General features: G+C 38.0%; 1 protein-coding gene across 3 annotated transcripts in view; it reads right to left on the bottom strand.

Annotated features, from left to right (window-relative positions):
• The window catches only part of ARHGAP22 (Rho GTPase activating protein 22), a 400,236-nt gene that overhangs the window by 347,470 nt on the left and 38,749 nt on the right, over window positions 1-14,017 (bottom strand). The window contains exon 1 of one of the 3 annotated variants that reach the window (XM_074296122.1): window positions 7,786-8,190. The exons of the other annotated variants lie outside the window; for them this stretch is intronic. Within the exon in view, the coding sequence (XP_074152223.1) occupies window positions 7,786-7,819 (34 nt within the window). The 5' untranslated portion in view covers window positions 7,820-8,190. Of the gene's footprint in view, window positions 1-7,785; window positions 8,191-14,017 lie in introns of those variants that run through there. 3 annotated transcript variants of the gene reach the window in all.

The following is a 14,017-nucleotide window of genomic DNA, read 5'->3' as shown; positions in this document are numbered from 1 at the left end:
TCTTTCTCTGTTCCATCTAAGTCCCTTTCAGAACGGTTTAGTGCACCCATTTACCCCTCCTATATTTAATCCCTATTCCTCCCTCCTCCCATCTGGCCTCATGAATTATCATTGCATTGATTATAGTTTTTAAATTATCATTGTATAAATTATTAATCCAATTCTACTTATTTCATTCTTCATCAGGTTATAAAAAAGATCTCAAAATTGTTCATTTTATGATATTGGTTTGACAGTGTAAATTGTACTTGCAGTTCTGCTAATTTTTCTCTGTATCAGTTTATGAATTTTATTTGTGTTTATATAAGATTTTCTTTGTTATCTACCTATCTGGTAAGTCCTATAAATATTATTACCCTCATTTCACAGCTAAAGAATGGAGTATTGGAAAAGCTAAATGACTCCACAGCTACTTCTCTATATTACATTGCTCTTTGTTTGGATTAGATCTCTTTGAAGGCAAGGATTCTACTTATTTTGTGTCTTCCACTCTATCTGGTTAAAGGACAGAGTACTGGGCACATAGTAAATGCTTGAGAAACACTTGAGAAAGTGTTTCTTTACCTTTGCAAAGTTAGGCAGATAGATAGCTAAGTGTAGCCTCTGAGGGGAATTTGTCCATTGCTGAATGGAAGAGTTACAGAGACCTGTATTCCTGTGAATTGTCTGCCTTGTGGTCTTTCTAGTTGTCTGGCAGTTTGCAAACCTGTCTGGCCTGCTTTGTGGTGGCCATCCCATTCTGGGACATACATCCCATCACTGGAGTACAAAAAAATTAGGAAAAGCTTAACGTCTCTCTTCCATGTTAACAGATCAATCAATAAGCACACGGATGCTTGTCAGGGGGAGTGTAGTCCACTAGATGGGATGGGAAGAAGCGGAAATTGAATTCCTATCCATAAAGCCATTTACATAAGTTGCTTATTCTTTTCTTCATTAAGCTTTGTTGTTGTTAAGTCATTCAGCTGTTTTCTTTATGACCAAAGTACCATGGCATACATATGTTGTTCATTGGGTTTTCTTGGCAAATATGTAGAGTAGTTTACTATGCCCTTCTCCAGTAGATTAAGGCTAAATAGTGGGTAAGAAACTCACCCAGGATTACACAGCTAATAAGTTAAGTTTCTTAGACTGGATTTAAACTCAAGTCTTCATAACTCTGGGTTCAGGGTTCTATCCACTGAGCTACTTAGCTGCCTCAGGTTGGGAGACTCCAAAGCCTCACAGATATTAGGGAGTTCCCCCAATTTCACAAAGGAGGGAAAAGAAAAAAATGTTCAACACTCCAGGCCTCTCCAATTACTACTTGTGCCTTTAAATTTACAAGAATCTGATTTTCTCTGAATCAATATTTCTTCTTTTTTTATATAAGAGCAAGAGGTGTGACTTAGCTCTCCAAACTAATTCTATTACATTAAGTCCAAGCCTTATCAGATTTCTGCTCATCTATAAAGCCAGATCTGCTTCTATCTTGTCGATTAGTTTGGAAAAACAGGCAAAGACCAGAACATAAGCAAACTTCTTCACCCCAGAAAGAAATAAATTGTTAAACTATCTTGATTTTACAATGATTCTTGACAAATAAGCAAGATTTGTTATATGAAATATACATATATACATATATATATATATATATATATATATATATATATATATATATATATATATATATATATATATATATTTGCTGAAGCAATTGGGGTTAAGTGACTTGCCCAGGGTCACATTGCTAGGAAGTTAAGTGTGTGAGGCCACATTTGAACTCAGGTCTTCCTGACTTTAATAAAGGAATAATCCTGAGTGAATGTCTTGCAAAGTGCCAATATCAGTTATCTATTATTTTGAAACACACCAGGTTACAGTTTTAGGCATTCATAGCTATAGCTAAGAATTCTAGTTTCTGTGGTTAATTCATCAGGACACTGGGAACTAGGAAGGAGCAATATGGAGAAAGAAATCTTCCCTTTTCCAAGTGCATTCAAGCCTTGAAATTTAGGGGAAGCCAGTGTGGGAATAAGACCAGTAGGATAAGAAGGAATGGGACCCCACGCTGACCTTCCAAGCTCTGTGATTAGCCATGATCCATGAGGAAAAAACTTTATGAACAAAGAAAGCAAATCCATGTGCTATTGACCTAAACCCTGGTTTTCCTACACTCACTATAGCTCTCTAGGTAATTGGGAAAGAAAGGAAATGAACATGTATATAGTACCAATTATATATTATATACTTTATAAATATTATCTCATTTTATCTTCACTACAGCATTGTGAGGATAATTCTATGATTATCCTCCATTTTACAGTTAAGAAAACTGAGGTAGAGATTAAGTGAGCCCAGAATCATATAGCTAGAAAATTCCTGAGGTCATATTTTAATACAGATCTTTCTGATTCAAGGTTTAGCAGTTTATCCCTTGTACCACTTAGCTGAGTTTAGAGAGAAAAAAAAAAAAAAAAAGAATCCTGAGAATGAAATAAATAATGGCTTTCCTCTGCCTTCACAATCTTGCAATCTCATTGTGAGAGACTAAAATCAACATACACAAAATCCTTCTAATGCAAGATGCAAACTTTTGAATGCTAATATGACTCTTGACTGAAAATGTATACCCAGTAAGGCAATGATTACTTTTCTGAATTTTCTTCAAGAAATAGAAATACTCTATGAGAATAGCAATCATGTAAAAAGTCAACAGTATTAATTGTCCATAGTATTTGGGAAAGTTTACTAAGTGCTGAGGTTGCTAAGATGAGAAAGACAAAGATATGGCTCCATGTGGCCTTTATAGAATGTGCACTTTTGGTGGTGTTGATGGGTCTGAATTCTATGTGAGTTCACTCTTTTGACCTGAAAGATTGTATTTTTTAAAGCAAAGCACAAAATATTTCTTATCTTCTCCCATTCTTAATGTCATCACAATATTGCAAATGGAAGTATTAACAGTCTGAAAAAGAATAGGACTACAATTTCAATGAAAACAAAACAAAACAAAAATTTCCTTTCTTAATATGTGGTTTCTTGGAGGCTTAAGCCACTGGTTTTTCCTACTTTGCCTAAGTTTATAGATGTTTTCAGAGATCTTTTTAACATAAGAGCAAGAGGTAGAGCATTTATATGTTGTTTTATATATATATATATATATATATATATATACATATATGTATATATATATTATCTTATTTGAGCCTCTCCCATTACATTTTGGGTATTAGATTTTTCTGATTTTATAGAGGAGGAAATCAAGGCAGTTCTGCCCAGTGAAAAAGAACTAAGTTTGGAGGCAATAGGGCATGGTGACAGTTCCCAGTGCATCTCATTTTCTCAGGTTAGAATAAACTCTTGAGGTCAAAATGATCACTTTTGAGGTTCCTTCCACCTCTCAATCTGTAAAGCTACAATTTAACTCTGACCATCCAATTAGCAAGTACTGGAGTGTTGGCCCTGCAGTCAGGAGGATTTGAGTTCAAAGTTACCCTCAGAAGTTTTTATCTGGCTGTCATTTAACCTCAATTGTTTACCCAGCCATCCACCCCTCCAAAAAAAGGAAGGAAAGAAGCAAGTGCTGGGGATAGCAGGACTCAAACACAAATCTTTCCTGATTACATAGCAGCTTCTTTCCTGCGCCAGGCTGGGTCCTTGTATGGTTCAAAGTCCTGTGACATGCTATATCATAACTTATTGAGCTCTTCAGGAGAGAGAAAGAGGAGGGATAAAGGGAGAAGTTTAAGTAATGTAAAAAAGAGAATGAATTAGAGGAAAAAAGCAAGTTTTACATAATAGAGACTTGGAGTTTTATGAATAATTTGCATGTGGAAATGCTCATCTTATCTGGTGTTTGTTAAGTTCAATTTTTTTTTTCACTGCCTTGCTTCTTTTTAATATACCAAACTCTTTTAGGTCATTTAAACAGAACTCGAATTACCAAAACAAACCAAACAAATGCGATCTTGTATTATTTTATCATTTTGAATTATATTAAATGTAAGCTTGTAGGATTTTTTAATTAAAAGGAAAAAATAAACTTTGTGAAAAGATTTATTAATTAAATGTGATCTTGTAGGATATTTTTAGCTAAAAGAAAAAAATAAACTTGATGAAAAGATCAAACTTAAGCCTCTCAATATGTTTAGCCAATAGCATTTGCTATAACAAAAACTTGAAGGACATTTAGAATTACAGAAGCAAAGTTTAAATGAACAGGAGTTCTGAATGACTCAGGTAAGTCTGTTAGAGTAATGAGCTAGTGATCAACATAGCAATGTTTTAGCCCAATGGAAAGCTGCTTGTGTTCTCCAAAAAACCATACTTCCCCTTGAGGAAAGCAACCCATTTTGCTGACAACTGAGTTGAAAAGTAAAGATTTGGATGGATGGTAACTAGACTCTCCTTTTTGCCTATAAGGCAAAGGAGAAGGATGTTTGCTTAGTAGAGAACTGGATTATGGCCACTTGGAGAATAGAAGATAATTCTTTAAGAGAGTCATCAGGCTGGCACCAGCCAACAATCACTACTTAGATCTTCTGTAGGAATCTGTTCTGAACTCATGGATAGAGACACTTTAAATGTTGCACACTATTCCTAATGCATGGGAAACAGGCTACTAGATGTGAGATTCCCCTAGGTTAAAAGTTATCTCTTTCTTCCCAGATCCTAGAGCATCTCTGTATCTCTTCCTTTCCTCATTGTATCTTATTTTATACTAATTTGTGTACATGCATATATCCTCCCCCTCAAGGTTGTGCTGGTAAATGTTTAGCAACTTGCTTTCCAAAAAAATACATGCAAGATTTAATTTTAATATGTACTAACATTTTCTCCATTACTTTCTTAAATCTAGACAATCAACAAAATCATAAACTGAGTCCTTATTTGTAGCATTTGCTTATTTTTGAGGTGTAAATGCTTACATTGAAAATGTAACAACCAGAAGCCATAGAGTTGGTTCAAGCATAGTATTGTTCCCCTTCCTCTAATAGAATGTGAGCATATTTCTGTCTCTGTCTCTATCTCTTTGTCTGTTCCCTCTTTCTCTCCTCTCTTGTTTCTCTCTTTATGTTTCTCAGTCATTCACTCTTTCTTTCTTCTCTGTCTCTGACTATGTCTGTCTATCCCTGGATTTCTTTCTTTCTACCTTCTCCCTTCTCACCATCTCCCTTCCTCCTTTCTCACTCCACACACACACACACACACACACACACACACACACACACACACACACACACACACACACACATATGTTATCAATAAATCTTCAGTGTCCACTATATCCATCTATCTAATATGCTATTGAACTCAATTGAATTAAGGATGACTTAGTAGCACTAGTTAAAGTTGTCATTGGTATAAATCAAGCTTGTTGATGTACACATATTATAACCAGAGGTGGTAATATGGGTTAGTAGTCTACCAGTATTTCAAATCTATTTAATCCAATTCTAACATCTTCTACCTTTTCTTTACTCACACAATTACACCCTTAGTTCAGCCCTCATCACCTCTCATCTAGATTATTGCAACAGTCTCCTAATTGCCCATCTTAACTCAAATTTCACTCCTTGACTCAATTAAACCCCAGTGATTTTCTGTGGCCTCTCTAACAAAATATAACCCTTTCTATTTAGCTTTTAAAGACTCTTATAACCTGGATCTAACCTATCTTTCTAGTTTCATTGTATTTTATTCCCCATTCTGCTCTCTGTGATTTAGACAAACTGACCTTTTCTCTGTCCCTCACATAAAACACTTTATTTTCTGTCACAGTGCCTTTATGCTTGTCATTCCCATAGTAGAAATACACTCCCTTCTCACCTCTGGTCTATGGAGTCCCTCTCTTCCTTCAAAACATAACTTAGATAACCATCTGTATAAAGCCTTTTTGATCCCACTAATTACTAATGCTCCCTTATCCTAACAACAATGCATTTTTTTTCTGTCACTTATTGCCTTCTCTATCAGGATATAAGCTCTTAATGAGTAGGCACTCTTTCATTCTTTGGTATTTGTATTTCTAGCACCTAGCATGATGTCTGGCACATATTTGGCATTTAATAAATGCTTGTTGATTTACTAAATTCCTCACATAGGTGGTAAATGCTTACTGTATGCAAATGCCTGTGTTAGGTGTTGCAGAGACAGGTATAGGGGATAGAAATAGGGCTAAGGATAAGAACTAGTCTATCATTTCATCAGGAAACTGCTAGAAGATGAAATCCCCTAGACCAAGGCAGGTCAGCACCTTTTCTGCAATTTTGAGTCTAAGAGAATTGCCTAGAGCAACACTAAAAGTTGCTAGCTTGTAGGAGAGCTTAAGTGACATTCTTGGGTGACTCAGTCAGGTGTTGGGCATATTAAGGCAGAATAATGTCTTCATGGAACTTACTTTTCATTGGCTAGGTGATGATGATATGGGGATAAAACATGTACTAAATAAGCAAATGTATAGTATATACAAAATCTTTTCATAAGGAGAACACATTAAAAGGGAAAAAATACAGAGTTGTATGAACTCTATTGATCGGCTAAAACAGATGGATTTCTAAGTGGAATCAGATTGAGAGTTTTCTGCTATAGGTCTCACATAGGTTTTGCCTTCACTTTAATATTAGGTATGGCAGGTGGTCAGCCAGAGTACATTCCTCTCCCCACAAACTCTGTAGGGAGTGTATGTTTTCCCAGTTAATCACCATGAAAACAACTGAATGACAAACAGTAAATTATATTTTTTGATAGGAAGATGTATGGGGGTCTAAGGAGAACAAGGTAAAATGGGCTTCCCTCTAGCTAAGCACCTCAGGGTTTAAGAAGGAGCTGTGATTTCCCCCGAGAATTCATACATTCACTCACTCCAACCTGTTCCACATTGGAGAAAAGGGCTCACACACCCAGCCTAGATCATCTGCCTGTCTTTTGTCATGAATTGCATCCTCCCATGCCATCTTCAGCCCAAGTTTTTTCCTTGCCATGGTGCTTTTCTCTCTCTTTGTCTTTTCCAGCGGTGGACAGAGGCTGCTTCTCCTCTGTCTGTGGTGCTGGAAGTAATAAAGCCCCCGTAATAGCTTCCTCCCTTTGCTCCAGCCACCTGGCTTCCAGACTGCACTCTAGTTAGACCTCTTGGGAATAGCGACTAGATTATTTTAACAAGAACCTAATACCTGATCTGCAGGGAAGCCAAAAACTACATTCAACTAGGAAATGTGTTCTGCAGACTAATATGTATTTGTGATAGTGAAAACTGGACGTTTCTTCCTTTTTAAAAAGAAAAAAAAAGTTTTACAAACTTAAAGTTGCTCCACAGTAACATGCCACATGATTACCCTGAGAGATTAAAAGACAGAGGGGGAACCCCATAAGTGCTCTAAGATGGGAAGGGCTGTTAGTCATGTAAATTGCACATGGGTAAAGAATGAACCCTCTTGGATACCAGCACACAAATATCTGTTGGGCGGGTGTTAGTAGTACTAAGTGCCCTCTTCAGGTGGACAGTCTCTGATTGTCTGTGGAGCCCGTGCTGCTCTTCCACTGAGCTCATGGGATAGCAGAGTGGCTCATAAAGGATGCTACAACCCTTAAGCTGAGAGCCTCTAGAGCCTCCTGAAAAACACCTGCCACAAAGCATCTGGCGCATGGAAAGAAAGCCTTGATTTAACATCCATCAGCAAAGTGTAAGAAGGGATGGGGTGGGGGAGGACAATTCACAATTTTCATAAAGGTTAATGTAATCAGAGAAATATAATGGTTTGGGTTTTTTGGGGGGAGCATAATAGGCATAAAAGTTTTACTTACCTCTTCTTGCCTGTCTTATCTTTGGACTCAACATATTCCTGCTTCCGGGGTGTTCTTCCTTATAGTCCTGAGCATGCTGTCAACCTCCTGGCTTGTTGCCTCTCTCCCTGTTGCATCTCATCGTGACATATCCCGTCCCCCTGGCAGTAGTTTCCCAGAGCCCGGCTTCCCCAGTGAGCTTCAGTTCTCTTCACTTTCACAACTGGCCTTGGAAGGGATGTCTTGCATTTGACTAAATAAACCTTAATGTATTATTTATCCGGCCAAGAATTAATTCCCATCCAAACTAACCATTAAGTGCCTCAGTAATTACTGTCGATAAATCACTAGAGCATAGACATAAGGGGCTGGACCTGGCTCTTTCCCCTAATTGGCCACACTTCAATGTTATTAATATGCCTCAGGAAGAGAAGCAGGAGCCTTAAGGCTCGTGTCCCCAGTCCCATGCACTATTTGTGCAGAACGGAAGCTCGGACTCTACAAGAATCAAATCAAGAGCGAGAATCTGAGATCCTGTCCAAGGCTGAGTTAGAGGAGAAGATGGGAGGGGTGGAGGCTGTCATTGGGGGGATGGGGGAAGGGCACTGAGAGCATGAGGCTCATAGCAGATCTGATAAGGTCCTACATTAGGAGAAATAATAAGTGCACTGGTCCGCAGGGAAGTGTTGTGTCAGGCTGCCCACTGAGTAATGCATTGAGTGAGATGGGGCTGAATCACTGCTGGGCTTGTATTTCAGCAAGGGGTGGGGGGGGTGGGAATGAGCATGAGAAAGGGAGAGGCAGGAAGAGAGCAGGCAAAGGGAGAGAGAGGGAGAAAAAAAGAGCAAGCTCCAGTATGGCCACCATGGAAATGCTACAAGGTGGCCACGATTAGGAGATCAGAGAGAAGTCTCCCCCTTGAACCCCCAGGCAGGCAGGGCTGGGAGGGAGCCATCTCAGAATTCCGTCTAAACGCCTGAATTTGGTCATTTTCAAAGCCACTTGGGGAGATATCTCATGGAAGCAACAGGGAGAGAATGCTCCTCACAGAGCCTGATAGATAAGAGACAAAGAAATGATGCAACAATTTAAAACAGATCATGAGAGGGGGAGGGAGGAGAGGAGTCAATTAATTTTGCTGCCTTCTATTTTTCTTCCCTGGCCTGCCTAGGAGGAATTATGTAAAAATCTCTTTCCTCAGTGTGGAGAGATATTTTTCTCTTAGAGCTAAATTGCACCCACTCCAGTTTTCTGTTTCTCCGGAGAACATTAGGAGTGGGGAGATCTCTGGGAGGAATGCTAACTACCACTATTTACATATCACAACCATTCTTTCTGAGTTAATAAGGTGCTCTGCCAACAGCCTATGCCTTTGCTCAGCAGTCTCTTAATTTTTAAATGATCTGTATGGGGTCTCAGTGTTCAGCTCCCAACACATCAAATTACCAATCATTTAATGCTAATAATTCTTTTCTTTATATGCACTTCATGGCTTGTCACTGAATCATTCAGTCTCCATCTCTGAATCCAAATCTGGGCATTTTATTGCTAACAGTTCAGCTTTTTCTGGGTCTGACTTTTCAGTGCTGTGAAATCTTAGAGAGCTCAGGGTTCAATTAAAAAATCAGAACAAATTCTTAACCTTCTGTTTAGATTCCCATAGTGTCATCCGTGTGCTAATGTAAAGGGGGACAGCTCTGTCATGCTAATAATAGTGATGGGGTTTCTGTGGGACTTTAACACCTTTTGGAACAACAGTTGAGAGCACTTGAGGGAATGAATGGATAAGCATTTGCCAAGTACTTGTTATGTGCCAAGCACTGTGTAAAAAGATAGATATGCAAATATAAAGTCAAGATGGCCCCCACTTCAAGGAGCTTATATTATAATGAAGAGAGATAACATGTTTGAATGAGTAGTGGAGTGGTTAGGGAGGACTATTCTGACTTGAGAAATCACAGAGGTCTGGAAGGGATTTACTTAGGTGAGCCAAAGTGACTGAAAAGAAAGAATCTGAAAGTGATAAGGGAGTACATTCCAATTATAACACTTTCTTAAAAAGGGGAAGTGTAGATTCTGAGTTTTAGTGATCTTAGGAGGTAAGGAAATAGGTCATGGTGGATCTCAGAAGATCCCTTTGGAAAGACGGAGAAGAACACAGAGGGGCTGGGGGGAAAAGGGTAGGGAGAGAACAGAGACCTTAGCTGCATAGCAGAAGTAAAGAATTCTGCAGGAACAATGAAGGAAATGACAGCCCTCAGTTTCCCTTCTTCCCGCCCTTCCTGAGAGATGAAAGCTAAGTTGTAAAGGCCTTGAGGATGGGGAGATTGGTAACAGTTTTAACAATGTCAGTGACTTTGGATGAGGGTTCTCTTCTTGGGTCACTAAGAAGGGAAAGCAGATAAGGAAGTCAGAGAAGTAAAGACTCTGGTGGTCAGTGGCAATCAAATGAGTCTTATCTATTGGGCTGCAGGCAATTGGTATTCATTTATAAACATTTTCCTTTATTCTACTGTAAACTGTGTTTTATAGAACTAGTAGAGAATGTCTCATCAAAGACAGCTGGGTGATGCAATGGTTAGTATTGGACCTAGAGTCAAGAAGTTTGTAGTTCATATTTGATTTCAAACACTTAGTAATCGTGTGACACTAAGCCAGGCACTTAATTGTGCTTGCCACAGTTTCCTCATCTCTAAAACAGAGATAATATTACCTACCTCAGAGGGAATCAGATGAGATAATATTAATAAAGCATTTAACATAGCGCCTGGCACATAGTAAATGCTTTATTAGTGCTTATTTCCTTTATGCCAATGTAGACAAGTCCAAGGTATTCCTAAAAAAGTAAATCTACTAACATTGTTATTTTTGGTCCTTTTTTCTTCAAGAGGACCAATGACATGAGGAAGATGTTTTGACTTGGAAGTAATTTGGATTTAAGTGAGACAGAGTTGTAAAAATAATCAGCCTCACTCTTTCCTCTAGAACCATCTGGGTCCAGTGGCCAGATATAGATCCAGATGACTGGAGATGGCCCCAGATGCAATTGGAGACTTTAGCCTCCTAAAGTTAAGATCTTTCCCATGTCTCAGTTTGTCTGAGTCAACACCCATTCTGTTATTAAGACTAAGTAACAATCCACTAGAGTATCTTACTAACAAATATAGATTCTCCTGGAGAGCTGATCATAGATCTGAGCAATACTGACATAGGACTATGTATCTTATTTCCAGAAGATATGGAGAGCCGGGAGGATTTTTTAGTAGCCTATAATGAGTCCTCAACATTTATCTTTCTCCATGGCTAGGGAATCATGTTATCTATGCTCTGTGTGTAAATTATTCTTTCTTGGAAAAGAATGCAGAGCGACTTGAAGAATACCTCTCAACTTTGCAAGTTAAATAATATTTCTTTCTTTTTAGTGGGAAAGGTTTCAGTGTAAAAATAAAGAAAAAACCCACATAGTAATAGCACCTGAGTTAGGATGCTAGAGGGTGGGAAAATGTGAAACAAAATGGGAAGGACTACTGAACCAGTGAGTGGGGTTTAGGGATTATAGACACTGTGAATGAAGCAGCTAGGTGGTGCCAGAGTACACAGAGGGCTGGACTTGAAGTCAAAAAGACTCATCTTCAAGAGCTATAAAATCTGGCCTTAGATACTAACTAGCTGTGTTACTCTGGGCAAGGGACTCATCCCTATTTGCCTCAGTTTCCTTATCTATAAAACTGAAATAATAATACTATTTACCTCCCAGAGTTACTGTGAAAACCAAATGGGATAACATATGTAGAGCTCTAGGAAGCCTTAATGTGCTTTATAAATGCTAGCTAATTATAATAATGAGCACTGAGCATTATAGATTTAGAGCTGTAAGGGGTGTTGGAGGCTATTCTAAGATGCTCATTTTATACATAAGGGACCTGAAGCTCAGAAAGCGAGAAAACTGACTTGATGAAGGTCATACAACTGTCAAGAAGCAGCATTTGGATAAGAATCCAGATCTCCTGACTTCCATTATGGCAGAATCCATTGCCTTTCCCAGTCTAGTGGAAAGTGATAGATAAGATAAGCAACACAATAATGTCCCTGTTTTTTAAGCAATCATTTAAGAATAAGATCTTTGCCAAGTTTTGCAGATAAAGTATGAACAAAGTAAGTAGAATCACTCTCTAGACATTTAGATTAATGTGAGTACAAATATCCCCTGACGGATTTCCAGCTTTGCAAAAATTAATATTTAAGCAGATATTCCTTTCTATGACTGAATTGTTTCCAATTCAACTCAATCTAATAAGTATTTATTAAGCAACTACTGTGTGCTAGGTACTATTGCACTGGTATATAAAGACAACTTAATAGTCCCTGATTTCAAGGGACTTACTTTCCATTGGAGACTAGCCATATTCATAAGCAACTGCAAAAGATATTAACATATGAACCAATTACCCCAGCCTACAGACTCAAATTTTCAACTGTCCAATAGTCATATGTAATTAGATGTTCTTAAGTTCAATACGTCTTGCCCTAAAAATCCTCATTTCTTCTCCTTATTACTTATTGAAGATACTATCATGCATTCAGTTGCCCAAGCTCATAACCTAAGTACCATCATAAACTCTTCACCACCTTCACCTGCCTCCCATCCCCTATCCAAACTGTTTTCAAGACCTGTCATTGTGAACTTTGTAACATCTTTTTTACATAAGCCCTTCTCTCCTCTCACACCTCACTTCAACCACTCTGCTGCAGGATCTTACCCCCTCAAGAGTCTGCCCTGGGTCGGTTTGCCTCAAGTTTCTCCCTTCCAGTTCATGCTCTATTCACTGTTGAAAATGATCTTCTAAAATTCAGGTTTGACCACGTTAAGCTCTCTAGTCCCCCATCCCTTATTCAATCAACCCCAGTGTCTCCCTAGCAACAGTAGACAGAGTACAGTATTCACGGTTTCCTATTTTGCAGCCTTGGACAAGTGATGAGAACTTGTTTCCTCATCTTTGAGAAGGAATTCTAGGTTCACCAATTTAGAGCAGGCAGTCATAGTATTTGCACGATTTCCTTCAGAAAGCCCTAATGAGGATGAAATAAGAATGAATGGGAAAGGGAGTTATAAAGAATAAATCACTATCTCACCATATCTTTATTTATTAACAGCTAAGTGCAAATGACTTCTTTAATCCCTGGACATTCAAAGATGATAAAATATATGATCCCTGCCCTCAGGGAATATGTAAAATATTATGATTATTGTTATTACTATTTTCTTAAGAGAAAAGATATACAAAGTGTACTACAAAGTAACAAGATTTGTGTGTATATGTGTAAATATAATGTGTGCATTATATATATGTGATATATAATATAAATATGTACATGTGCATGTATTCATGCGTTTATGTTTGTGTGTGTGTGAAAGTGGAATTTTTTTTTTACTTTGTCATAGCTTATTCTGCATTTCCTCCTTTACTAAGGGAAGAATAAAGCCCATCAGTTCTGCCGTCCCTAAATTACTGAATCCCATAGTTGAAAAGAATTTCAGAAGCAATCTAATTTAAAGTTCTTGAAGAAAATCCTCTACAAAGCACATATAAAAAGTAGACTTTCATTCTTCCCTAGAAAACCTCTAATGAAAGGAAACCTATTTCCTCATAAAGCAGTCCCTTACATTTTTAGATTGCTGTAATTTTTGCAAAAGAAAAAATTCCCCAACATCAAATGAAATCAAACCAGGTTTGAACTAGGTAAATCTAGGTAGATTCTCATCTGTTGTTTCTGCTTCTGCCCTTTGAGGTTAAACAACAATTCTGAGACTTTATTAAATCCACAATCCTTTATATATACTTGGAGTCAGCTCTCATAGTCCCCATCCATTTGTATTCCACAAGTCTTATATTTATCAGGCTAAATATCCAGGGCATAATGGCATAGGAAAGAGAGAAATGGATTTTCTGAAGAAGACTTGCCTTTGAATGCTGACTCATGTTCTTACCACTTTTGTTAACTCTGAGCAAAGCATTTACCATCTCTAGGGAGCAGTTTCCTCATCTATAAAATGAAGGAATTGGATTCCATGATGTCCAACATCTATCCCAGGTCTAAATCTATGATTCTATGAGTCTATAACACAAGACCACTTTCTCAATCAAAATCATCTGTTTCTTCTTTCTGTTCAGGTGATCCTTAGTATACCCCATTGGCAGCATTACTTTTGTTACGGCCTCCGTCAATCTTCACCCAGATGCATTCCACCATA

Source organism: Sminthopsis crassicaudata, chromosome 2 (genome assembly GCF_048593235.1).
Source record: "Sminthopsis crassicaudata isolate SCR6 chromosome 2, ASM4859323v1, whole genome shotgun sequence".
NCBI classification, from domain to species: Eukaryota; Metazoa; Chordata; class Mammalia; order Dasyuromorphia; family Dasyuridae; genus Sminthopsis; species Sminthopsis crassicaudata.
The sequence above is the reverse complement of the archived record's forward strand: the minus strand, read 5'-3'. Positions and strand labels throughout refer to the sequence as shown.